General features: G+C 44.6%; 1 protein-coding gene across 1 annotated transcript in view; it reads left to right on the plus strand.

Moving 5' to 3' along the window:
- Prkch (protein kinase C eta) overlaps positions 1 to 6654 on the plus strand; it is a 223387-nt gene extending 216733 nt beyond the window's left edge. The window contains exons 13-14 of the mRNA XM_047540006.1: positions 3686 to 3829; positions 5307 to 6654. Of these exons, the coding sequence (XP_047395962.1) occupies positions 3686 to 3829; positions 5307 to 5453 (291 nt within the window). The 3' untranslated portion in view covers positions 5454 to 6654. The remainder of the gene's footprint in view (positions 1 to 3685; positions 3830 to 5306) is intronic.
- Positions 6655 to 26379: the final 19725 nt, after the last annotated feature.

Genomic DNA, 26379 nt, shown 5'->3' on the forward strand with positions numbered 1-26379 from the left:
GGCTTCCCGCTCCTCTGCTCACACACCAGGTGCTTGTATGCATCTGTGCATGTGTGACTGTGTTCTTCCTTTATGCCTAGACTAACTCGAGAGTCCTCTTCATCTCCAGTCAAATGCCACCTTTGCCACGAGATTGTCACTTGCCTTCTCTCCAGCAGCCCAGTGCTGTCTGCCTGGACCAGCTCTAGATCTAGCCGTGTCTAAGTCTTTTTTCATTCCATCCATCTGTGTATTTGAAGGGTCATTGGCCTCTTCCCCTCCTTCAGATTCCCTCCTTGATGGAGAGACTCTGTCTTTGGCATCTGCATATCCCCCTGAAGCCTAGTGCAGGTTGCATTCAGCAGACCCCCTGCAAACCTTTGTAAATGGAATGAAAGTGTGTGTTTGTGTGTGTTATCTAAGGTGGAGGATAGACATATTAAAGGGCTCAAGCCAGGGAATTAAAATCAAAACAAAACTGCTTGGTTATTCAGGATTTGTAAGAATCCTGAGAGAGGGCTGGGGTTGTAGCTCAGTGGTAGAGTGCTTGCCTGGCACATGTGAGGCACTGGGTTTGATCCTTGGCACCACATAAAAACCAATAAATAAATAAAATAAAGGTATTGTGTCCATCTACAACTAAAAATAAATAAATAAATAAGTTTTTTTTAAAAAAGAAAGAATCCCAAGAGAAAATCTTAAGCTTGTGAAAGGGTTATTCCAGATTTCCAGATATGAGGTTTTCGGTGGAAGAACTTCTGGAATTTGTTCTGCTTGTTCTCAGGCAATGCCTCTTCCACAGTGCCCTAAGGAAGCTTAGATTTGGTGCCAGAGCCAGAGAAGAATGGGCAAAGTCTCTCAGACTCCAGGGCCTCTGCCACCCTGGCATATAGTGGCCTGCACTGTTCCACTTGCCCAGAAGAACAAGTTGTACCCACATATTCACACGATATCCTCTGCTTGCGTCATTGGCAGGCCTGGGAATTTCCCACAAGGCATCTGGGTCGGTTCTGTTGTCCTTGTCTCCTGAGGCTTTTTTTTTTTTAAATTATTAATTAACATCTGCAGCATTGTTTTTTGCTAATCAGTTCATGGAATAGCAAGTGCTTGTCCATCAGGGATTTGTATCCCACTGACTTTCCCAAGGAGAGAATCTACTCGTTTTGTTCTTGCAAGCATTTTCCCCTTCCTTCCTGGAGAAGGAAGTTATCCAGGGAGATCCCAAGCAGTATGAACTCCGAGCTCTTACAGAATGGAGAAATTTATAAGATACTTATTTCCTGAGTCGATGTCAACCACTCTAGTGCCTAGAGTGGAAACTTCTCTGGTTGGACCTGTGTAGCTCTGAATGCTTATTTGGTTCTGGGTCCCACCTCCAGACCACCACCCACTGAGGCCTTTAATTCCTTGTCACTTGGAGAGAGAAGAAGCCATTAAGCCCTATCAGTGTCCTCATTTTTTTATGCTTTTTTTTTTTTTTGAAGCACTTTACAAAGTATATTCTGTCAGATTGCTTAGAAAGTTTCACAGCCTCCTCCCTCAAGATCATTTTCATGTGAACTGACACTGGAGGCTTTTCAGTTTAGACACCTGCTTGGCAAGGGTAGCCACCGCCAAATCCTACCTTGGCATGTTTGCACCATCAACACGATTTTCTTTTTCTTTATTCTGTAAATTCAGCTCTAAAGCCATTTCTGCAAGCATCGCATTACTTTTATGTTCACAATTCACATTTGGAAAGGGGTACCATGGTGTTGCCGTGAGTTGTCATTAGTCTTTAGGGGTTGTTTGATTAATAAAGACAAAACTTTTTATCCAAGGTAGATTTTTTTTATGTTTTATTTTTTATTTTATTTTTTAAAATAGTTTTTATTTTTTCAAGGCTAATATGTGCATTACAGGAAACAAGCAAAAATTACATAAGAACAAAGTCTCAAGTCACAAACAGCTTATTTGGATTCTTCTTCCTGGTCCCATGTATACAGATACAACAGCCCGCTTTGTGTGACTGAGTTTGCAGCACATATCATGCTTTTCCACACACATGGAATATTAACCAGCTCAAAATCCCAAAGCTACATGCATATTTTTGACAACCAAGAATACACTATACCAACTCAATATGTTAGAAAAAGTTGTAATCCTGCCTTTCTTTAGGTTCAGAAATTTTACTGAAGATAGAAACAGCAACATATTGACAGTTACAACTAAAATAATGTACTTTTTTAATGCTCAATTTAAAATAAGACAAAGAAAAGAATACACCAAGCATAATGTTTCTAAGAGGGTTCGTTATTAGATTTCTACTAACAGCAAGAAAGCATTTTCCCAGTGAATTAGAGAATTTCTATTGTACAGCCAGAAAATGGAGACACATCAATGGCTCACATCAAAATAAAATTCTTGAGCACTTGCACCCAGAAAGAAGTGTGCTTCCTTCTGCGCTTCTCCTGCCAGCCTAATGAACAAGTCCTGATACACACTGCCAAGAGGTATAGCAATTTCATATCAAAGATACATCTTTTCTATAAATTATAACAAAAAGATATTTATAAGTTGGTTAATTCACTAGTTCTACTTTTAATGATACACTGTAACATCAGGCTATCTACGAAGCTTAGATGTTGTGAAATAAAGTATGAACTTTGTGCACAATAAACACAAGTCTTTACCAAAATGTGCACATAAATCTATGGTTATAATCTAAAGCTGTCTTCCAGATATAGAGATTCTGGCAAAGAGTCATCCCCCCTAATAATTTTTTTTGAAATTGGAAATCAAATTAGTTTTAGTGTTTGAAGTTGAAAACCATATTCTGCCCATGAAAAGTTATCATCCTATATGAGTCCTTGTCAGGAGGTGATCAAAACACCAAGGCCATTTTGCAAAACCCCAGCCTGGTTATCTTGATGCGCGCTACATACCAAGGAACTTTCCCCCTTGATTTAAAAAAAAAAAAAAAAAAAAAAAAAGGCAGGGGACTTATATACAAACATTTATTTTAGCATCATTTATTTTAGCTTCTGGTCTTTCGGTCTATGCAGCAACAAATTCTCAATCACGAAATTCATTTCAATGTAGAAATGAATTTTTTTTCTTAAGAAAAAAAATCTAGAATTAGGGTATCTTTGCCACATAAAGAAAAATAGACAATTTTGTTTTTCCTTGATACAGAACACAGAACTTTTAAGGTTTTCACCCTCACTGCTTCTTCACACAGATCTTCCAAGATAATGACTCTCACTCTTCTCTCTGTGGTCTGGTCAGAGAGTGGGGAATCCTGGCCAGCTGGGCAGGTCTCCCTGAAAAATGGCACAGCTGTTCCTAAAAGTAGCCCCATTCATAAGATGCTGCTGTCAACGGCAGTTTTGGAGAAAGGCACACGATTTCACAAAGAGCTTCTCTTCTTTAAAGAGGAAAGAAAAATACTTGGTGTTTACAGAAAAGAAAACTGGCCCCTTCAGCCTTCGTTTAGTGGCCGTGTCTGAAATGGAAGTGGGGAAAGGCATAAATCTACACAGGCAGTCATGCCTTGGAGGCATGATTCATCCTGGCTGCGCTACCCGTGATGGAAAATCCAGCTCGCCAAGCAAGATGAGCTGGAAAGCCTCCCACGGGCTCGTGTGCCAGGGCTGATGCCTGCTGTCTTGTGACATAGCTGATGTATATGAAGGAATGACTGACTCTCTCTTTCTCTCTCTCTCAGTTCATGACCAAGAACCCCACCATGCGCTTGGGCAGCCTGACTCAGGGAGGTGAGCACGCTATCTTGAGGCATCCTTTCTTTAAGGAAATTGACTGGACCCAATTGAACCATCGCCAACTGGAACCACCCTTCCGACCCAGAATTGTAAGTGTCAAGGCCATTATAGTCGACTTTCCTCTTTCTTCAGTTGATCAGAATCCACTGGGAAGCCAGGTGTCCTCTGTGGAATGACAGACTGAAAGTCACCTGACACTTTACAGGGCAGCTTCACCCAGCGGAGGCTCCTGAGACAACATCTCTCCATTTGCCCAGGTTACTTCTCACAAGGTTTTCACTCCTTGCTTACCCTGGCTCTATCTTCCTTAACCTAAATTAAAATCTCCCAGGGTCTAAGATGCCTGAAATATTTCAGGTTTCCCCAAAAGAGTTTGGCTTATTGATAAGTCACTGTTCCGAGCCAGTTCCCTCATGTTTCTTAGGACATCATTGATACCTCTCCCAAAACCCCAAAGAAGTAGAGTAAGTGTGAGACCTTCTTTCACTGAAACTGACTCGCTGGCTTGGAGAGCCTGAGTCTGTATTAGCCCCTGTGATACAGAGTTTAGGCCGGAACTGGCCACGCCCCTTTGACTGGTGGGATGCTAAGAACACCAGGGCACCTCGCCAAGCTATGCCCTGAGTGTGGCAACACTCCTGAGGCTGGTCCAGCTCACTGTCTGAGAGCTGAGCTCTTATTCATTTGTGGGTCAAGAGATCCACAGTGGGAAGGCAGAGGAACCCGGCAAGCAATAGATCAAGAGTCACAGGGAGGAAGAGTGGTCCAAAGGCAGAGGGAGAAGCCTCATTGAACCAGGTAAGAGAAGCGAGATGTCTAATGCTGGTGGAAATGGTCTTTACAGCCCTAGTTTATTAAAATATAAAGTACACAACTTTTCCAAACAGACAGTGAGCTGAATATGCTAGGCTTTGGACACCAAGCAGCTGGAAATAAAGCCACTTCCTTCAGTGGGCATTCCCCTGCCAGCTCCTCTGGGATTAGGGGAAGCTTTGCTGTCAGGCTGGAATCTGTAGTCCTGACTACACAGCCAGCCCAGCAGGGCCTAATATATCTGACTGGTGAGTAAAATGATAGGCAGTTTTTTCCTAAGCTCAGCATTTCCCAGAAGTCTTTCACGAACACTCTTCAAGTGTGTAGAACTGTGTGCAAACAATAGGCGAGGCAAGTGTGACCTTACTCAGCCTCTGTTGACAAATTTGAGCTCCTGTGCCCCTTGGTGAGACCTGCTGAGAAGTGGCACCTTGATGAACTGGAGAATAAAGGGTGAGTGAGCCAGCTGGTTTGGGTGATCAAATTAATTCCTTGGCCTCCCGTGGAAGGCTGGCCTGCTCAGCAAGATTTTCATGGGATTAGTGAATTGGTAGTTACCAAATGCCATAATAATACACAATGCAGTGGAATTGCTATAAAGTGCTGTTTAATCATAATGATCATAACTGTAAATAATGCTCCTGAACAAGCTGCAGAGCAGTTCTCTGAACTCGCTGGATTGGGCTGAGTCCCATGCAAGATGAGTAAGCCTCCAGTGCATAAAATCTGACCCTTGTTTTCTTTTTTTGACAGAAATCCCGAGAAGATGTCAGTAATTTTGACCCTGACTTCATAAAAGAAGAGCCAGTTTTAACTCCCATTGATGAGGGACATCTGCCTATGATTAATCAGGATGAGTTTAGAAACTTTTCCTTTGTGTCTCCAGAATTGCAACCCTAGCCCAATGTGGAAAGAGAGATAGTGTGAGAATCAAAAGGGAACAGAGACTTTTCAGGAATCTCCTTTGTGGGGACTCCCCAGCATCCGCCTTAGAACACCAAGCTTACCTTCAAGGAGCGAATGTTCACAACTCTGTGAAGGACAGAACTTCAACAGAGCAACTATCTCCAGCCCCGAGGGAGCTGTGGTACTGGAGGTAGTTGATACTGAAATGAGATTTCATGAAGACATGTTCCACTCAGCCCATGAGTTTCTGAGGCTGTTGCAGGCTTGGGATGTTAACATGACCCAAAAGGCGAGGAATAATGAAGAATAAAACTAGGTCTTAGAAATTCTGAGCCAAATAGGCTTTTTACTTCAAAAGACAAATGAAGACTTTCTATGGACCACTCTGTGTCTTCTTTAAGCCGCCCAGCCCCTAAAATTGCAGTCTGCAGGATGATTCTAAATGCTCATGAAGAATTGAAAGGTCTTCTCAAGGAAATAAACAGCTTTCCAAACAGAACAATTCAATCTGAGGAAAAAAAGAAAATGGTATCCATGAAGCTCCCAATGAAAAGCCCAATGTTGGGCACCAAGACAACTGCCACAGTGTATTCTCTTACTTTCATTTAATAGATATTTATTGAGTGTCCAGTGAAAAGGAGCCATGATACAGTAGCATAAGCAGTAGATTTGCCTTTGTGAAGCTTCCATTCACTCTGGGTTCCACTAATTTACCTGAAAGGTGATTGCATTCTGTGAAATGCCTCTCAACAGTACATATGTCCTACTTCTTTGTCTGCACATGACCCTCTTCTTCAAAGAAGGGTCCCTGCCCCAATAGCATGGTCAGCAGGCCAACCTCAGATGCTTGCTGCCTGCTGACCTGTGGAACCTGATCACGTCAGTATCACTCCGGACTCAACAGTGAAGAATTGCACGCCACTCACGTCAGTGACCAGATGTATGGCTTATGCGTTAGCAGTTTATTTAAGTTATGTTTTAAGAGACAAAGAAGTTTGTTTGACATACAGTTTAATAATCAGACTTGGATCTTGTAAACAGGGCCTCTAGCAAAGATGGACCTTATATTGTATAACCCACTTATGCAGTTGGAGAATTTTATCTGGCTGGAAATAAATGCATTTTGTAGCAAAAGAAATCTGTTTTTGTTGAAAAAGATTTGTCTCATTCCCTCTCGGAGAGTAGATATCCAATCAAAATAAAAGCTTTGAGCATAATGGATAGAACTTGTGGCTTAAGGCAAATTCCTGAGGAGAGGCTGACACATGCTTCCTCTGTATGACCCTGAAATGGATGTAGCCTGTCCTTTACTGACCGTTACTTCTGTTCTAAATCAGGGCAATGACTGCTATTTATGGCTGCAACAGGCTAACCCTTGAAATCTCAGTGGCTAGACATAAAGTTTATTTCTCATCCATACAGAGTGTGCGTTCAACAGCCCTACTCCTTCTTCAAACTCTGCCATCTGGCAAGCATAGCTCCCAATATTGCCAGAGCAAGGGAAGAGAGATGGCAGAGGTGCTTGCTGCTTAACTACCTCTTCTTAGAGGGACACCCATCACCTCTTCTCACATTTGATTGACCAGAATATGATTTCACTTTAACTATGTGAATTTTAGGTAAATATCCTACACATCCTCTCTCCTCAGATGTAAGTAATAGGATTTCTAGATGGGGGAATTAGCAGATGTGAAGTATCTGACCAGTACTGATGGTCTGTGTTGTAGTTCTTATTTTGCATTCCAAGGTAAAAAATTACCTTTGAATGAATAGAGCAATGTGAGGCCTCCCTGTAGATTTATTTAGCACTAAGCCGTTCATAGACAGCCTGTGAACAAGGCAAAGCTGTGAACCTTGTAGTTCCACATTCTCCCACCATTTCCACCGTTGATAGTCTGCATACTACAGTGCATCTTACACATGAGAAGAAAGGGAGGCTCAGAGAAGTTGAGTTAGTTTGCTTCCTAAAGGTCTCAGACTTGGTAAGGTGTGGATCCAGATATAGAGTCCAAATCCTCAAGTTCTAATCCAACAACCCACTGGGAAAGAAAGGGATCATTCTGACTTTGGGGCTTGTTTGGCCTTCATAACTACTTGGCAGCTCCAGGTCTTTTTTTGCTCCCTGGGGTTGATTAGCTTCTTGGTATGGTTTGTTCCACTCTGGTGAAGAACCATGGAAAATAAAGCATGCCTCTTGCATCATCTACAAAATTCATTCTCATAGCCATACACAGGACCCTAAATGAGGTCTTGAGGAGTCTGTATAACTAATCACAGTCAATACTCAAGCCTGCCTCCTAGGTCCTGCAGTTTGGGTTAAGTCTGTTCTTTTGAGATCATTCCAGACCCATCAGATTAACCAACAGCTAGCGATTTTGCGATAGTAGGGTTTCTGGTTCTTGTTCTCTTCCTTCTTTTATAAGTGGGGAGAGAGGATATACAGGATATTTGCCTAAAACTCAAAACATCTCCAATTCCTGAGTGGCTTCACATCTTCCTACAGTTTTCCTAAACCTTGCTCTCCCTTTGAGATCACAAGACTGCCCTACCCGTACTTCCTGGAGCAGGCTGGTACAAGCTGGCAGCAAGCCATTTGGTCAGCAGGTGCTGAGTCTGCTGGGGCTGCCAGGTTCCCTGAGTTCAGCAGGCAGTGTGGAGACTAAGATGAGGTCACATTGTGACACTCCAGTCCCTCAGGACCAGAAGGACCAGAGCCTCTTGGGTAAGGAATCTTTTTTTTGGGGGGGGGGTGCTGGGGATCGAACCCAGGGCATTGTGCTTACAAGGCAAGCACTCTACCAACTGAGCTATCTCCCCAGCCCCAAGGAATCTTGAGATACCTTCCATCCTTATCATCAACCTCCTCTCCCCGACCCAGCCAGTCCTCATCCCCCATCTTTCCTCACTCTCCCAAATTTCCCCAAACTAGCTAAATTAGGCATGTGGTCTTAAGTTTTGGAAAGTGGAACTCCAAATGATTTTCTTTGAACTAGCAGCCTTTGACTGCTCACAATGTTGTCACTTAATTACAGCTAACATTTACTCTGTTTAATAGATGTAAGACCTTGTTCTAAAGACTTTAAGTGTATTTACTTGTTCACTATGCCCATGTGGTGGGTACACTCATCTTCATTGCATAGATAGGAAAACTAAGACATAAGGAAACAAAGTAACTTGTTCGGAGTCACACAATTAAAGCAATGGGTTCCGGACTGAGACAGGCAATGCAGTTCCCATGTCCTTACTTTTAGCCCAAATTAGTAAGGTTCTTCAGTTAAAGCCATTTCTATTTTTCCCACCTTTGTGGGGTTTTGAGAGCCATTAGAAGGGTGTAATCTGTGGTTAGTAGGGAGCTTGAGATAAGCTGCCAGGCGGGCAGGACAGTGTTAGTCATCCCCTCTGCAGACCCACATATCAGCAGTGACTCGCCTGTTTTGCATGTCACCAGTGCTGCTAACCCCTCTTCAGAGAACTGGGACAGGCCAGGGTGATGCAATTGGCACTTCGACCTCTCTCCCAGAGGAAGAGGAAATTTTAGTCTAGGTCACACTGGATCCCAGAAATCCCGTGTAGACTCTTGAGGTAACCTCTGAGCCTTGGTTGGGTTTCCAGTCTTTTCCTTGCCCCTCCTGGTGGCCTCTTCATGCTTCAGTACCTCCTGGCCACCCACTCCCTGGCTCAGTGCAGCGTCAGGAAGAAGGCCTGAGCCTCAGAGCTGCTTGGCAGTGCGCTGCTAGAGCTACGGAACTAATGTGACTTGGTTGCAAAGACGAGAAAAGAAAAGAAAAACACCCCATTTGTCATGTATTGATCTTAATTGGATGCACAATGCCTTGAAAACATTCGAGCCACAGACTTGGCCTTGACCATTTTACAGACCAACACCATAAAGCTTTCTCTTTATTCCCAGACTTGGTCATCCTGGTTACTTCATCTGGCAGTGTTGACTTAAACCAACCAACCAGACAGACCCACTGAGATTGCCCCTGGCTCAGAGGCACATTGAGTCCTATAACTTCTCATTTTACGTCATCTGAAGATAAGGCTCAGATCCGACCTTAGACATTTGCAGTGGAAATGAGCCCTGTGGTCATATGTTCCTCTGAACTGAATTTCAGGTTGGACAGGGCGGGTCTGAGCAAGCTATAAACAGAGCTTTGTAGTCTCCCTTTCTTCCTGTGTTGAATTAGAACCAAAGCTAAGGGTGCCACCCTTGGCTTCAGCCTGTCCCCGCCCCACCTCCAGTCCCCCGTCAGTTCTCTCCCTCCTCCTCCCACATCTCATTCTTCTTTCCCCAATGCAATAAGTTGGTTCTGTACTCAGAGCCAAGCCTGTTATATAGTCTGTTTTCTAACCATCAAGATGACATAAAATCTCGATTCACATTTATTTTATAAACTTTGAGAGCCCAGGAATGGCAGCCACCTTTCTCATGTATTTCTGTATCTGTAGTAGCATCACCCTGTGGCAGCTCTTGCTCCAGCACAGAACAGCCTAGGAGAGCAAGCCTTCCCTGCCCTGGGTTAAGAGGACTGGCCTGAATGAGGTGCAGACCTTTGTGCTGAATTCACCTTATTGCACGTTCTTGAGAAAAAGGGCCATTTCCCCAACGAGTGCACTCATTTGTGAAACAGAAGTGAGACTCGCAGCTGCCTGCCTATGTGAATACTGCAGGGATTGGTTGTGATCATATATGACGAGCATTTACTACAGGGCCAGGATGTAGACAATGCTCAAGCAGCATCAGCTACTGCTGCTCTCATCTGTTCTAGTCCATAGAGGACTAAGGAAACGCTGCTGGTATGTCCACTAGGAAATGGACAGGGGGAGTACCCATGTTCCTCACACTGTCCATCTCACGAGATGTGGATGCTGAAACCAGCTTGGAGGGAATTGATTTTTATAATTAAGTGCACAGCCTCCTCAGGAGACTTTGTAAAAACTTCTAGGATGTTTTGAACTCATCCTTCCTAGAATGTCATACAGGATCCGTCTAAAGTTTGAAAATACTACTCATCCTCAAAAAGACAGACCAAGAAATGCCCATGGTTTTCCTAAATGGCTCTTTCCCTCCAGCCCTTCAGAATTCTCTTGTTCTACAGGATTTGACATGAAGTTGCATTTAATTCACTTCTGACCAACTAGCACAAGGACCAAATCCCCACATCAGCACCTACTGGATACCTTCTGGGCATTCAACATACCTGTGAACCAGACAAAAGGGCCCAGGCCCCAAGTGTTCAAGTCCTGGCAGGCTGAAGAGTTGGGAGTCAGTGATAGAGCCAAGGATCTTTCCTTCTTAGATTAAGCTATCTGTTAAGAAGGTTCTGGTAAAAATAAGAACCTCTATAGTCCTGTGTGCTCTTACTGAAAATAGTCACACACTCCTGTCCCCCTGTAGTAGCCCTTCCAGGTCATCCAGGGCTGCCTTTCTCATACCACCAAGGCAGTTCTTACTCCACAGAGGGTTCATTCTTCTAAAAGCTTGGACCACAGCTAGAAGAATTTGGACCAGACAAAGTGAAGATTGTGTAGGCACCAAGCGTGGTCAGACATTCAAGTGGGTTGCAGAGAGTGAGACAGGAATCTTCTTTGAAGACGTTTCAAATTAGAAACCAAGCATGGTTGGTTGTCATTTGACCCGACAATGCCAGAAATAACCTGGATGACCTCCAGTTTTTCCAGCTTTGTGCTCCGATGACTAAGAGTGAGCAGAGGGACATGGCCAGTCAGCTTCCATTGATAGATGCTAAACCACACAACTCCCACCATCCGCTAAACCTCTCTGGGCTACCTTCATACCGTAGCTCACCGACACACCCTCTGCATGCTCTCTCAATCCCAAGATTCCCTGCAGACTCACATATCACTGGTCCCTATAGTCACGTACTCACCAGTATCTCATACCTGGTTGTCTTTCCTATGTCTCATGCTTATTCACACATGGACAAGAAAAGGGCATTTTGAAGTTAAGATTCACACAAGAAGATCACAAGAAATATAAGCCTCCTTGTAGCAACTGATAATAGAACACTTGAGGATGAAAAAGGATTCGGGAATCAACTCTGCTCTTTTTTTTCCTCAAAGTGAATGATTTTCCAGGTGATAGGGGTACAATACTCATTGATAAAATGAGTAGTGGCCCAAGGTAGATAAAGAGATTATATAAATCATTCAGGCAAAATTGCAGAATGGAATTATTTAAGCACTAATTTAGAATCCCTGGAATTGATGTCAACTAGTAGGACTTTGCAGGTGTTCATAAAGAACAAGTCTTGAAAGGCTAATATCATTCTTTGATGGTTACTAGACTGGTTGATCAAGGATAGGCAATAGGTTTTGCATAAATGAACTTTAGCAATGTATGTGATGAGGTCTCATTTCCTTGTGGCCAAGCAGGATTCAAGAAACAATGCTATGAGAGTGTGGCAATTAATAGATTAGTATCAGCCTGGTGTGGAGGTTCTGCAACCTGGATATCCCCTACTCCCTGTGGATTAGCGGACAAATTTCAAATCTTCCTTTAATCTTACTTTTCAAACTTTCCACATCGTGACTAAATGCAAAAATCAAACAATGGAACAAAGTGCTACTTTTGTTTTCCAATGACACAAATGAGCTAAAAGATCCTTTTACCCATTAAACTGATATTTATTGAGCACATACTATATTCTGGACATTTTCTGGTTGTTGGAAACACTAGAGTGAAAAAACACCTCAAATTCCTGCATTCACAGAATTTACATTCTAACTAGAGATGTTGCATTGGGTACCCAAATTAACTCCGTGGCAAGGCAACCTTGTATAGAATGTTACCTCCATTTTGCCCTGATAAAATTAGATTTTGCAGACCCAGGTTCAGGTTAAATTCTAAAGTGGGGGAAAAAAAGGTAAGAAATAAACACAAGCTGTACTTGAGTCTGAAAAAGTTAATTATATCAAGACAAGATAGAGGCAATATGTCTTGACATTATGAGTAAAAAATTAGGCAGAGGTAGAGGGAATACATTGAATATAGTTATCCACCCAACAAATACCTATTAGGATTTATTAGATCTGTTTGCAAGTGATGTGGAAATAACAGAGATCAGAAACAGTCACAGTACCCACCATCCTGGAGCTTAGTCTCATGAATATAAAACAGGATGCTGTGGGTGCCAAAAAAAATTAAATGCAATCTTAGGCTCCAGAGTTACGAGTCTGTTGTCCCAGATGAAGGGGTGGGTCCCACTGAATTTGGTCTTGGTTAGACTGTACCTGGAAGGCTGGTCTTGACCTTAGGCATCACCGTGGAGAGATACAAAACTCAATGATGTTCAGAGAAGAGAGAACTGATGAGAGAGCATAAAGCCCATGGAAGTGGCAAGTGAGGAGCTAATGGTGGCGAGTTCAGGAGCACAGCAGGTCCACATCATAACCACCTTCAAAGACAGAGAGATGCTCCTTGACTTCGGATGGGGTTACTCCCTGACAAGCCCATTGTAAGTTGAAAACATCGTAAGTCCAGAGTGCATTTAATGCATCTAAGCCACCCAACATCCTGGCTTAAGAACCCAGCTTGCTGGAGAATGTCACACCTTCTCTTCATGATGGTGTGACTGACTGGGAGCTATAGCTCACTGCCACTGGCCAGCATCACAGAGAGTATAAAGATCACAATTCCAAGTGCAGTTTCTACTGAGTGGGATCCCTTCCCTACCATCTTAAAGCCAAAAAATAGTACATCGAACCATTGTTAAGTTGGGACCATCTGTTTGTGAAGAGCTATGGAGGTGGTCATTAACACTGGTCTCCAAGTGTTTCCAGCTCTGGTCAACAAATTGAGGGCAGAATGTGATGACAGCACAAGGTAGGACATTTCAGTGCCTGTAAGAGATGCTTTTTCCTCCAATGAGTGGCAATGATAAGAGATGGTGACTGGGTTTTTGACAGCTTGAGCCCCCAGCTAACACTTGACAGACATTTTGAATAAGTTAGAAATAATCGTGATCATTTGTTTCATGGTGATGTATGTTGCTTGCCATTGTTTGTCCCTGCAGCATAACCTGGTTGCCATACTTTGGATCTCGAATGTCTCCCTAAAGCCCTTGTGTCGAAGGCTTGGTCCCCAACGTGACCCTATTGGGAAGTGTTGGAACTTTGTAGAGGTGGGGCCTACTGAAAGGAAGTATTGTGTCTTTTAAGGGGATACTGGCACCTCAGCTCCTTTCTGCCTCATTTGCTTCTCAGCTGCCATCAGGTGAATAATTTCTTCTGCCTTGTGCTTCCTCCATGATGTACTGTGACACCACTGGCCTAAAGCAACTGGATCAATTGACTATGGATTTATCCTGTGAAACATGAGCTAAAACAAACCTTTCTGCCCTAAAAGTAGGTTTATCTCAGGCATTTGTCACAATAACCGAAAGCTAACACATTGAACGTATGCTGACTGCTTTGCCTGCTGTGTGAAGAGGGACTCATCTAGTAATATATGACCCCAGGGTTAGAACTTGGGCTTACCAGGCTGCAATAGAGGTTATGGAATTGGTTTTAGCATAAAAATGAGCTTTTTGAAAAGTGTATCCAAAAGCGCAATGGACTTCCTTCAGAGGAAAGATGTCTACCATAACTGGACATTTTTGGTCTACAACCCTGGGGGAGTGATGGACAAGAGCTTCCTCTGAGAGAAGCTGGCGTGCCACAACCTGGAATGGGCTTAGCGAGCGCACCACAACTGCACTGCTTCCCTTGGCCTACGGGGGCAGGCCTGGAGTTGGCATGCCACAGTGTTTCGACTGGCCACCTGCCCAGACCCCTGCTGCTCTCACTATACCACAGAGTCATGAATCTGAGCTCATCATTGCCAAGGGGCTCAGCAAATGTGAACAAAATGCACAGTAGCTCAGACAGCAAAGAGATCAAATAGTAAAGGCTTTCTTGGCCCGCCATCACGCAGAATGATAAAAAGTCCCCCAGGACTTCTGTTTACAGAATTAGCATCGTGGCAGCATCAGGAAACCCCTGAAGTTCACCTCTGTTAGGTCATTCTCTGTCATGCTTGTTCTACTTTCTAGTAATAAGAGCTAAGCACCTTTCCTACCAATGCAGAACTCCAGTATAAAGTTCTCTTGGAGGAAATATGTATTAAAAAAAAGCTCCGTTGGATCTGTTGGAGGGTTGGTGCGGGGGACGTGTTTTTTAACATCAAAGACTGGATGTAAGCCCTTGCTCCATTTTCTAGTTGTTTGCTATAACTGGCTCATGAGAACCAATTGTACACATCTCCTCCCAAGTTATTATTCAACGAGCTCACAATGGTAGCTTAAAAATTGGTGGAAATATTTAAACTATGGAAATGGGTGAGTGCTAAAAACTAGAACTTTCATTATTATTACTGTTTTGTTCTTTTAGAAAGCTTACCAGCATACCCTTGAGAATATTGAAATAGTAAGAAATAATGGTCTTTGGAGCCAGACATAATCAGATTCAGTCTGGCTCTGCTCTACCAGCTGTTGCTATTGGGGAAGGAGGAAGGTGGATATCAAAACATCAGTGAACTTCAGTTTCCTTATTTGTAAAATGGTGAATGAAAATCAGTCATTGGAAATCAATGAAAATCAAATGATTAACCACATCAGAGGGTAGTGTGAGGATCAACTGAGACAATATCCACTGTTGGTTTAGTAAACTAAGCTCTTTTTCTTGATACACATGCAGACAACAACCTCCAGAGACAGAAGAAAAGAACACCCTTGAATCACGAATTTTTGTTTTAAATGTGGAAAGCCTTCCTAGAAGTTTCCCAGCCTCCCAACCTCCTACCTCACTGGTCAGTTTGGCATCACATGGCCATACCTATTAGCACCAATAACTTGACATGGAAATAGGAGCCACACCACAGTTCCTGAGGGTCCATTGAGTCCCTTTTGGGATTGGTGGGATTTTTAGAGTTGCCTGGATGGTTCCAGTGTGTAGTCAGTATACCCATGGTGGCACATGCCTATAATACTAGCAGCTCAGGACACTGAGGCAGGAGGATCATGAATACAAAGCCAGCCTCAGCGAAAAGTGAGGTGCTAAGCAATTCAGTGAGACCCTTTCTCTAAATAAAATTCAAAATAGGGCTGGGGAGGTGGCGCAGTGGTCGAGTGCCCCTGAATTCAATCCCTGGTACCCCCACCCCCAAAAAAGAATACAGAATCAATGTCTTTGGGTCTAAGTCTTAGACAAATTTTGACTTAGCACCCAAGACTAGAGAGAGGGGTTCATCTCCCCTGAAAAACAAGAATGAAGAACAAAGTCAAGGGTGGAGGAGTGTGGGAGGGAGTGGAGCGAGGAAAGTTGTTTATTGAGTAGCCAGCAGCGTTGACTGCAGTCTCCATTCCCAACCAGTGGACAATCTTAGGGCAAAGAGCTCATTGAGGAAAACCAGAGGCATTAAGAAAAGGGTTGTTCTTAGAGGCAAGACACACAACTGTTTGAAAACAGAAACGAAGTCTTGGATTAAGTTTTGAGAAAATGAAAGATAGGAGGAAGAGTGTTAAGAAAGCTTTTGCCATGTATCTGAGAGTAAGACAACATGCCAAGAATGCTTACTGAAGAGGACTGCTCTGTTCTTCCTGCACCCCCTGTTACAGCACTGGGCCAAGCCCTGTGAGGACCACTACATGCTAATTGTAGACAAACCATGGACAGAGTCACAGGCTCAGCAAACTTCTCTACTGGGTCTGTACCTTATCAGAATGTGAGGGCCCCAACTGGAACACTGAGGCTCAGAATTGTCTCCTTTCCAAGGACTTGCCCACATTAACTGCCAAATATATACTGTGGACTCTGAAGAATATGGACTTGGAAGTCAGGAGACATTGGATTTGAAACCTGATCATGCATTCACCCTGGACTAGTTGTTAAACTCCCAAACCTGGCTCTTTTCATCTATTACATGACAATACAAGTTGAGTTTCCCTATCCAAAATGCTTGGGACAAGAAGTGTTTGGGGTTTGGGAGTTTTCCAATTTTGGATTATTTGCATGTACATAATGAGATATCCTGGGGATGGGACCCAAGTCTAAACATGAAATTCACTTACATTTTGACATAGCCTGATGGTAATTGTACGTGGTATTTTTCATGTGCCTGCATTTTGACTGTGACCTGTCACATGAGATCAGATGTTGAGTTTTCTATTGTAGCATCATATTGGCAACCAATTATGGTTTTAGGAGCATTTCAGATTTGAGATTTTTAGTAATGATAATATCCATGTCATAAGGTTGGGACGAGGATAACAAGGACAACTTGTGAACTCCTCTCAGTACAAATCACAGTATATTAAGCATAACTGAGAAATGTATTTTAAAAGTAAGATCCTTTAACTTAGCATTTTTCCTCCTAAAGATGCCATAAACCATCAGTCAAGGAAGGAGGGAGGGAGAAGTCATTTTCCAGTTCATCCTAGAGGAGAGGGGAGTTCAGTTACTGCTTCTGAGTGCAGAACCCTGTTTCTTGGCTCTATCTGCTTTATTCCCCAGTCACCCATCTTCATTAGCTTTCCATTTGCCAAGAAGGAATGAGGAAAGTAGAAACCAAGGATTTTTTTTTTTTTTTTTGTAAACTGCAGGGGGTTCTCAACACAATCTGTCTCAGAGACAAAGCATGAAAAATCCAGAATTTCTTCTCACCCCTCTGCACACCACTACTGCCACCCATGGTATTTCTGCTCTGAAAAAAGTCACTACACTTCAAAGGTAACAGAGTCCGAGTGTCCTGTATGGTAAGGAGAGAAGTAGATACCAAGGGCAAGCAGGTACACTTCCAAAAGTGCCTTATTTCTGAAAAAAGCCAAGACAGATTCAATATGAGATGTGGTAGCCTTCTGTGTCAGGTCACCCTGAGAGCTGGGTAGGACCACAGAAAGCATCTTTGTGATAGGCAGGGAGGGTCACAGCAAGCTCAAGGCTCTGCCCCTTCCTCAGCTGACCATCTTGTTAGGGCAATCTGCCCAGGCCTGCACTTCCTGGCTGACTTGGGGCCTCACATCAGCTTCCACATGACTCTGTGTCTGCCAGACAGATGCATGGCCCAGGCTGAGGATGTACAGAGGCCGTGGGAGTGACTGCATCCCAAGTCCCGAGAGGGATATTGAGGCTTTATCTGGAATCTAGTGCTTGACTGCTCAGGAATGCATAGTTTGGGTGACTTTCTGGTTTGATTTACAGGAACATCTGATGGGGGTAAAGCAGGAATGTTGTAACAGCTCTGGATCACCTTGGAAAAATACCGTTCATTGCCAGCCTGGCACTGTAATTCCAGGAAGCAGCTGGTGGTGAGTCAGAGCCTCGTCTTCCTTGTGGCTTCAGGAAGCACGTCCAGGGCCTCACCCATCCAGGCAGAGCAATCCCCATCAGCCACGTAGAGGTCTTGCAGGAAGGGACTGAAAAGGGGACTCTGTGCAGATTCCCTACCTGCTCCCAGGGGGAAAGGAAAAGGGATGAGATGAGAGGCCTCTAGGCCCCTGGGTCTCCTGGAAATATTTTCATGCTTTTATATAGGTAATCATGCACAGTTTCTGAGTCTCTTGTCTGGAGTTTGCAGTAATGAAACTAGGTATAAATCTCTACATGCTGGATGGTGTGGCTTGCATTTGTCTCAGCACATCGCCAGTCTCTTACCTGCAGAGCCAGTAGAGTCTTAGAAGTTCACAAAAGGGTTGGCAGTTGGTCCTGTGGCAGATGGCTGCTTGGGCTTATGGGCTGTCTGTACTGAGGTCAAGAGGACACCTCAGTGGGTTGCTAGGGAACTGGAATAATCTTGAGGAAAGGTAGTGGGGTCATAGCTCCAGCATCCAGGACACTATGGTGCCTCAGCTCTAGGCAGAACATTCCTACTTTCTTCCTTTTCCTTGGCCAATCTCTGGGCTCCTCTTGAGGTTGCTGCTACCCCTGGAATAGCTTTGGGCCACTGGACATTGCATCTGTGTCTCAATTTTCTTTTTTTTTTTTTTTTTTCTTTTTCTTTTGGCTCCATGTTTGTTTTTTTTTTTTTATTGTATACAAATGGGATACATGTTGTTTTTCTATTTGTACATGGAGTCAAGGCATACCATTTGTGTAATCATACGTTTACATAGGGCTATGATGTTTGATTCACTATTTTTTCCCTCCCCCCCAACCTTCCCACCCCTCTTTTCCCTCTATACAGTCCTTCTTTCCTTCATTCTTACCACACTCCTTATCCCTAACCCTAAACCTAATGCTAACCCCTCCCACCCCCCATTATATGTCCTCATCTGCTTATCAGAGAGATCATTCATCCTTTGGTTTTTTGAGATTGGCTTATCTCACTTAGCATGATATTCTCCAATTTCATCCATTTGCCTGCAAATGCCATAATTTTATCATTCTTCATTGCGGAGTAATATTCCATTGTACATATATGCCACAGTTTCTTTATCCATTCATCAACTGAAGGACATCTAGGTTGGTTCCACAATCTGGCTATGGTGAATTGAGCAGCAATGAACATTGATGTGGCTGTTTCTCAATTTTCTCACAGTCGAATGAAGTTGATGAAACAGTGAACAAACTTAGAGGAGTAGGTCCTTTCAAACTAGCTCCTGGGTCTTCACCTTCAATTCAGAGAATAAGCTTAATTTCTTTTTCTTCTCGTTCCCTCTCCTCTGTGTGGCTCAACTCTATGCTGTTGCTTTTAAATAGCAGTTTAGATCTCAGTGACCCACATTCAGCCCTGATGACTGTGAGCACAAGTCCATGTTCACTGATGATTCAGGAGAACCAGGGTCTTGAAAGATGTGCTGAGTCAATGAATGTGAGCTGTGCAGTTTGTAATCCACCCTGATTCTATTGTCATGTGTCCACTCCCTTACCTTTCTCTGGGTGTCAGCATCCTTGGCTTTCCTGGGCCTGCGTGAAATCTCCACAACTCTTCTCCCAAGACTCTTTATCCTCAAGGTCTTTAGGACAGGAACCCCCAGCCCCATGGGAGGGGATCAAACAGCTATATGACCAGCAGTCATCTGAACAGGGAAGGAGAGATGGAAAGTGTTGAGAGGGGAGCCAACTCTGGGGGTCCTTCCAAGTGCCAGCTCCTCTGCAAGTGATAGTCTGTCTGCAAGAGACCCCTAAGTGGTCCTACCTATGGGTCAGAGCACCTGCTTGCAATCGAGCAGAGAACTTAAATGCTACTAGGAAACTTCTACATCAGCCAAAAGTCAAGGTAGAGGAAGGTAGAGGGAAGAGGAGAATGCCCCCAAGGACCAGCCCCAGGAGCTCATTTGCTGCCCTAATAAATAACGTCATCCCTAACCCAATCCTTTCTCCTATCTGCCTTTACTCAGATTCCATTCTTTCTCTCTCTGCCATATTTTGGTTGTTTATAGTCTAAGTCAGTGGTTTTCATCAGTTGCACCTGGACAATTGTTAGAAATGCAAATTGTCAGACCTGCCCAACCCAGGCCCACTGAATCAGAAACTCCAGAGTGGGAACAGCAAGTCCATTTTAACTGGCTCTAGGTGATTCTGATGGAAGCTCAAGTCTGAGGGTCTTTGCTGTCTCTCTTTCCCTAGTCAGGCTGCAGGTACTAACTGCAAGAGGGCTCAGTGCAGCCCCAGGTCCCCAGGGGCATAGCCCTGCAAGAGAGCTGTACCAGGAACGCAGAGAGAAGATTCAAGGAAGCGGCCTGGTAATTTATCAGAGCTCCCGCCTGAGGGTCAGGACCTGGTTCTAGCTGGGTGATCCTGGTCAAGTCACTTAGCTCTCAGACCCTGGCTTTTCCTCTGTAAAGAAAACGGGAAGAACTGGGTCTCTGAGGTCTGGAGAGTTCTTAGTTTGTAGGTTTGACTGTGACTGACACTCGCCTCTCCTTGCTGACTCTCTGCCCAGCCTCGAGGATAACCCTGTGCTTCTCCTGGTCTTCAGTCAGCTACTGTTTTTTTTTTTTTTTTTTTTTTTGTGTGTGTGTGTGTGTGTGTGAGAGAGAGAGAGAGAGAGAGAGAGAGAGAGAGAGAGAGAGAGAGAGAGATTAGAATCTAGAAATTAAATAGCAACGCAGATATAAGAGCCATCTTTTCCAGCATAAATGGGACAGTCCTTTGAGTGCTTGCCCCAGTAGGTTAAAGGCAGAGTCCTTTAGGGAGCTCAGCTGAGCTGGGAGAGAGGAAGAACCAAGCTTCCAGGAATTGGGAGCAACCAAAAATGAAAGAGTTAAGCCTCTCAGCACTTGCTGCCATGGTATTAGCAAGAGTGTAACACTAGAAAAGGCACTCACAGCTCTATTCTACCTCTCCACATGGAATAGCACAGGAGTCTGGGGGCAGGTGAGTAGACACAGACACAGGGCAGCTCAGTGTGGACCCAGCCCTGAAAAAAGGCTTGGACAGTTTCATGGACCCCGGAGTTGAGGGAACTAAGAGAAAGGAAGATTCCTCCAGGTTCCCTCTTCCTACCTGCTCTGAGAAAGAGCGAGGAAGACCTCTATGGAGGCCTCAGACTCAGGATTCTAAGTATATGAAGAGCATGGCTGCCAGAGGGGCCCGAGACCTCGATAACAGCTCCCTCCAGAGTGTCACACCCTGACTGTGTCTCTCCCCTGGTGTGGGGAAGGTGGCTTTCCCATGAGACAGGCCAGGCAAAACCTCTGTGGTTGTCAGTGGTCAGGCCCCCAAAAAATCACACACAGGTTTTAAAATAGCCTCCTCACCTCCCCCAGGGGGACTATGTGTCCTTTTTCCCCATCAGCCTCTTCTGTGCCCCCTCCTCCAGTTTTCAGGCAGGCGACAGGGCACCTGCCTCTGCAGAAGTGCAGCGACTGTCTCCAGGTGGAAAATGCCTTTCACCCACATGTCCAGGCTTGTGACTCTCTTGGTTCCTGCTGTTTTAGGTCATGGCATAAATAATTGAGAGGACTAAGCACAAATTCCTATCAAGGGCTTCTATTATTGGCACATACAACTCTATCGCTACTAAGTCGAATGGCATTCTCTCTACCCCTTTTCTGAAGATCATGTATTAATGGTTACAGTCCAGAACAGTCTTCCTGGAAGGTGACCAGATCAGTAAGAAGGAAAAGTTGGATGTTTCAATACAAGTGTATAGATGCTAAAGCTGATACTGAGTTACTCACTAGCTCTGGCCTATACCATTTTCCTTGTATGTTTTACCCCCATGTCCTGTCTTTCCTGTAGGATTGTAAGCTTCTTGAAGACAAAGACTGCCTTACATGTCTATATGTCACCCAGAGTACTTTGCTCTCTGATTCCTGCTGTCCAGACAAAGTGTTCAGGATACAGTACCTCGGATAACCACAAAACCCTCTCTTCAGTTGTCTGAATAGTCTTATATTTACTTTTACACTCTTTACTTTTCTCTTCCCAAGGAAATAATCAATATATTCATGTTTAAGACTTCACTGTAAATCTCAACAAATAAATACTTAACAAATAGATTTCTGGGAACAGCCTTCACCAAGAGACAGAAAGTTTAGAGTTGGGAACTTAATCCTCTTAAACTCCATGAAGAATCGTCCCCCAGTGTGTGAAATGGCAGAAGCATGAGATGGCAGGCACAACCCGTGAGGACTGCCACTTTCTGGAATCTCTCCAAGAGGGGCCATCAACATATGGGAGGCTATTTCTAGAGACAATAAGCCAGAAGCCCCCTCCTTTTGCCCCAGTACTCAGACTAAATTGGTATAGACTTAAGGGTTTGTACATAACATGCTTGATGATTATTTTTTAATTCATCTTAGCCCCCATTCCTATTTGACCAGAATAACCAAGATGCTTCTGAAACAAACACTGTTTCAACAGCCAGGAAGTTGATCTGCTGCTTTCTAACTGGACAATTTACATAACTTAGGTAGAGAAAGAGGAAAGAGGTGCTTTCTACTGTAGACAGACACAGCCCCTGACCCCACCATCCCAATCCATTCTCCTCTACCCTGCCACTGGCTCATCCCAGCTGCCCTTCCTGCTTTGTTAGAGGCCAGTCAGCAGGTCCCAGACTCACAGCTCGGCTGGAGCTTATCCCTGTCTTCCTCTCTGACTATATCATGGCCAGGAGCCAGATTCTGGGTTTGTTCTCCCCATCAACTTTGCAGAGGAAAAGTCACCAGAGAAATTCCATTTCAGCATTCCTCTAAGGATCAGTGGCTTGACTGCTCAGCAACATTACCTGGAGGAGACTTTTAATAAGATGGCTTCCTGGAATTTCCCCTCAAACATTCGGATTCAATCAGTCTGGGGTGAAGCCCAAACGACTGTAATATAAAAAACTTTACAGACAAGTCTGATGCATGGCAGTTTTAGGAACCATGGGACAAATTCTGAGCTTTTTTGGAATCAGGACACACTTGAATCTTCTGTTTCCTCCAGTGACTAGCACAACACCTGCACCTAAGCAACCATTTAATAAACATATATTGAGTCCATGAGCAAAGGAATGATTGAAAACAGCGTGGTGGATTGGGAGTACAGTCAACCTGCAACGGCCCGAGGCAAGAGCCAATGGGATTTAGAAGGCAAAACCAATCGCAGGGAGGCCAGGGATGGAATAGGGCAGCAAGGCAGGGGAGGTGTGAGCCAAAGAACTGGGTAATTTGGATCCCTAGATGGAGAAAATGGCTCCTACCCTTGAAAACGCTGCTATCTTTAATGAGCTGCTGTTCCTGCATTGGCACCTACAGGAGTTCTGCATCTAGTCCCAGCTAAGAAGTCACTTCCCTCTTAGCCCTCTGAAGCCCTGTATGGCCTCAAGATAGTCTACACTCCTTTCTTTGACCCATGAGATCCTTTTCATTCATTCCCAGCTCAGCACATGCTACTTGCCCCCCATCTCTTTCCCTGTATTAGCCACCCTGCCTCTTTTGGGTCTCACAAGGCGACAGATTCTCCCCGGGGCCTGCAATCCTCATTCCCTATGCCTCCCCACCCCAGGCACCTCATTTTACTAGCAAACTCCTCTGTGACCATCAGATTACAGCATGAAAACATGGTCGGTCCAGAGAGATTGTCAGCCTCCTGAGGGTCAAGGTCAGTCTGCAGCATGCAAAACCTAACCAGCAGGTGTTCCAGCAGTTCAGCGGCACTCAGGATGGGGCTATAAAACTGGATTCATTCTGCAGAGATGCAAACAGGCCCCACGACTTGCATGTAGAAGGAGTTGGAGTGGGGGCAGTGGGAGAGAGTTGTGCTAAGAAGGAGAAAAGCAGGCAAAGGTGGGATTCCAAACAAAACAAAAACAGAAGGCAGCATGTCATGCCCAAACGGTTGTTGGGGTTTTAGGTTGGCTTGGGAGACCAGCTCCCATGGTCACTTTCAGCTGAAGCTGGCTGCTGAGCTGGATCCACCACTGGGAAAACCCAGGCGACCTCACAGGCAAGACAAGACTGCAGATTGCGCTCCGGCGAGACCGCAGGTTGCAGATGGGAGCTGCGCCCCCCGGGGCACGTGGGCAGAGCACTTTCTGGCCCGCTGCGCAGACCGGGTAAGGTACACGGCGGGACCTAGTCAGGTGCATCGCGTGGGGCGAAAGGGCGCCTGGAGGCTTGCAAAGCCCGGAGCTGATTGTCTGCTTGACGCACTGATGCCTTGATTCGGTCTGACAAGTGGAGGCTGCTGTGAGAAGCAGCCTGGATTTTTTGACATTCAGCAAGCTAGAAATAGCCAGCTGGGCTCCTGGAGCTGTGGTTGCAAATGTCTTGCCCTTCCCAGCAATTGCCAGATTCAAAGGGCTTTTCCCCTGTGTAGACTTGGCCTCTTGTGTATCAGGAGACTGGTTCTAGTCTAAACTTGGCTTCTAACCCATGGTACAGGGGAATTCTCTCGAATTGACTATGGCTCAGCTTCCCCTCTGTAAAATGGGGTTGTCTGTAGCTGAGCCCCTTCTACCTCCAGTAGAATATGATTCTAAGTGGCTGACTGTCCCTCCTAATTCTGTGGCCTATGCTGGATGTCTACTGCTTTCAGAAGCCTAGAACTCCAAATATCCACTCTGGGAAGGACTCGAAGATGATTCCTGATTGAAAACGAAGCTTACAAACCTTCTATGAATCAAGGACCCTATGAAAATTCTTTGAAATCTATAGGCTCCTACCCTAGAAAAATTAGTACACCTGCCAGACCTTACCTACAACAGTCACTGGCTTACACCTTAGACTCCTGTTTAACACCTGCAATCTGCCCAATTCCTTGAAGGCGAGAAGACTGGCCTGAAACAAGCTTTCAACATTTCCCCTCCCTGCGGGTCCTTCTACACTGTGAGTACCAACTTTTCCCTCTTGTTCTTCAACCAGCCTCCTTGCTATCCTCCTGCTTGGGCAATTTCATAGAGGAAATTGTCCTACAAATAGTTTTAAGAAACATGGGGTGTCCTCTAGTAGAGAAAGTGAAAAACCTCCTCCCATCTCTCTCCAGCTATTTCCTCATCTTTGCACAGTTGGGGGCAGTGAGGGGACAGAAGTGGGAGGCAAAGCTGTTGCAACCAAGTATTCCCCACCCACTGCAGAACCTGCACCGTCATCACTGTCACATTAAACTCCCTGCTCCGGCATCAACCAGCAGCCACCTGCTGGGGTTAAAAGAACCAAAGCCGTTATTGCACAGTGGTTTGCTTGCCCACAGTATTTCCATGCCTATGGGCTTCTTGCACAATGGGGAGCAAAGGGGAGGGGCCTTTTAAAAGTACTTGTAAGAAACAGACCTAACAATGGATGATTGAGGAGGCTATAATTGGTCCTTACTCCTACCCTCTTGTTTTGATAAAATGACAGCCCAGCTGGAAATAGGAAGTCAGTAAATAAAAACTCAACCTCTTGCTATTTAAAATGTGGATAGGACTGGGGCATCTGCATCACTAGGAGCTTAATGGAGACGAAGTCTCTCACTGGGGCCTATGGATTTTTAACGTGAAGGTGAGATGACCTGTGAGCATACTAAGTTTTGACAGTTCTAATGCAAGTCTGCTGCTAATGACCAGTACGAGGTTCTCATTCATTCCTTTCTACACACTGAGAAATGCGCCACTGGTGAACCAGATTCTTTCAATATCTGTGTGCAAGAGATGGTAGCTGTGTTCATGGGGAGGATTCTACTGAAGACACCCCCTTCACTCAACCCCACCTGCCTGTTTGCAGAATCACCCATGTTGGGCTACTTCTTTTCTATTATTTTATCTTCTGGGAAAACAGAAGTCTGCTTCCAGAGCAGAATGCAATTTGGCTTTAGCTTTAGCAGTAACTCTGACCTCCATGCTTCTTGAATCAGTTCCAAAGTCTAACTATAAACTGGAAATGGGCGGCCGGTGATCCCTTGGAATTGCCCATGTGCACAGTCTAGCATTATTTCCTCTCACCTTTGGAAGCAAAACTGCAGAAACCAGAGGGGGGGAAGAGAACACAGACTAGTGACTTTCAGAGTGGAGCAGAAGGGGAAAGATGGAAGAGATGTGCAAAAATCTACTCAGAGGAAGACAGGCTGGAGTGATACCTGCTGAGACAGGGACCTGATCTCCCAGAATATCCCTCCCTGCCTGTTCTCTACAAATACTGAGGTTTCTGTGGTTAAGAAAAGAGATGCTTGGCCAGCTTATAGAAAAAGTAATGTGGGCACTTTGTTGTTGTCATGGCTTTTAAAAGGGTCAAAAGCAGAGCAACTTCAAGGTAGTAGCTGCTCTGTTCACAGCCTTAGAAAGACATCCTTGATCTTTTATTGTCCTGCCTTTGCTCAGAGCAGCAGACTCTCCCTGGGGAAATGGCTTGCCTTAAAAGAGATGCTATTATAGCTGAAGATGTTTTAGCTTCACTCCTAGCCTCAGATTCCTTGTGAGAAGTAATTGCAGTTGTGGTATGTAAGCCTTGTACCTTCTATCCCGGCATCTTTACCTAGGTGAACAGCAGCTAAGTGGACACAGCTACTTTAAAAT

This window comes from Sciurus carolinensis, chromosome 2 (genome assembly GCF_902686445.1).
Source record: "Sciurus carolinensis chromosome 2, mSciCar1.2, whole genome shotgun sequence".
Classification (NCBI taxonomy): domain Eukaryota; kingdom Metazoa; phylum Chordata; class Mammalia; order Rodentia; family Sciuridae; genus Sciurus; species Sciurus carolinensis.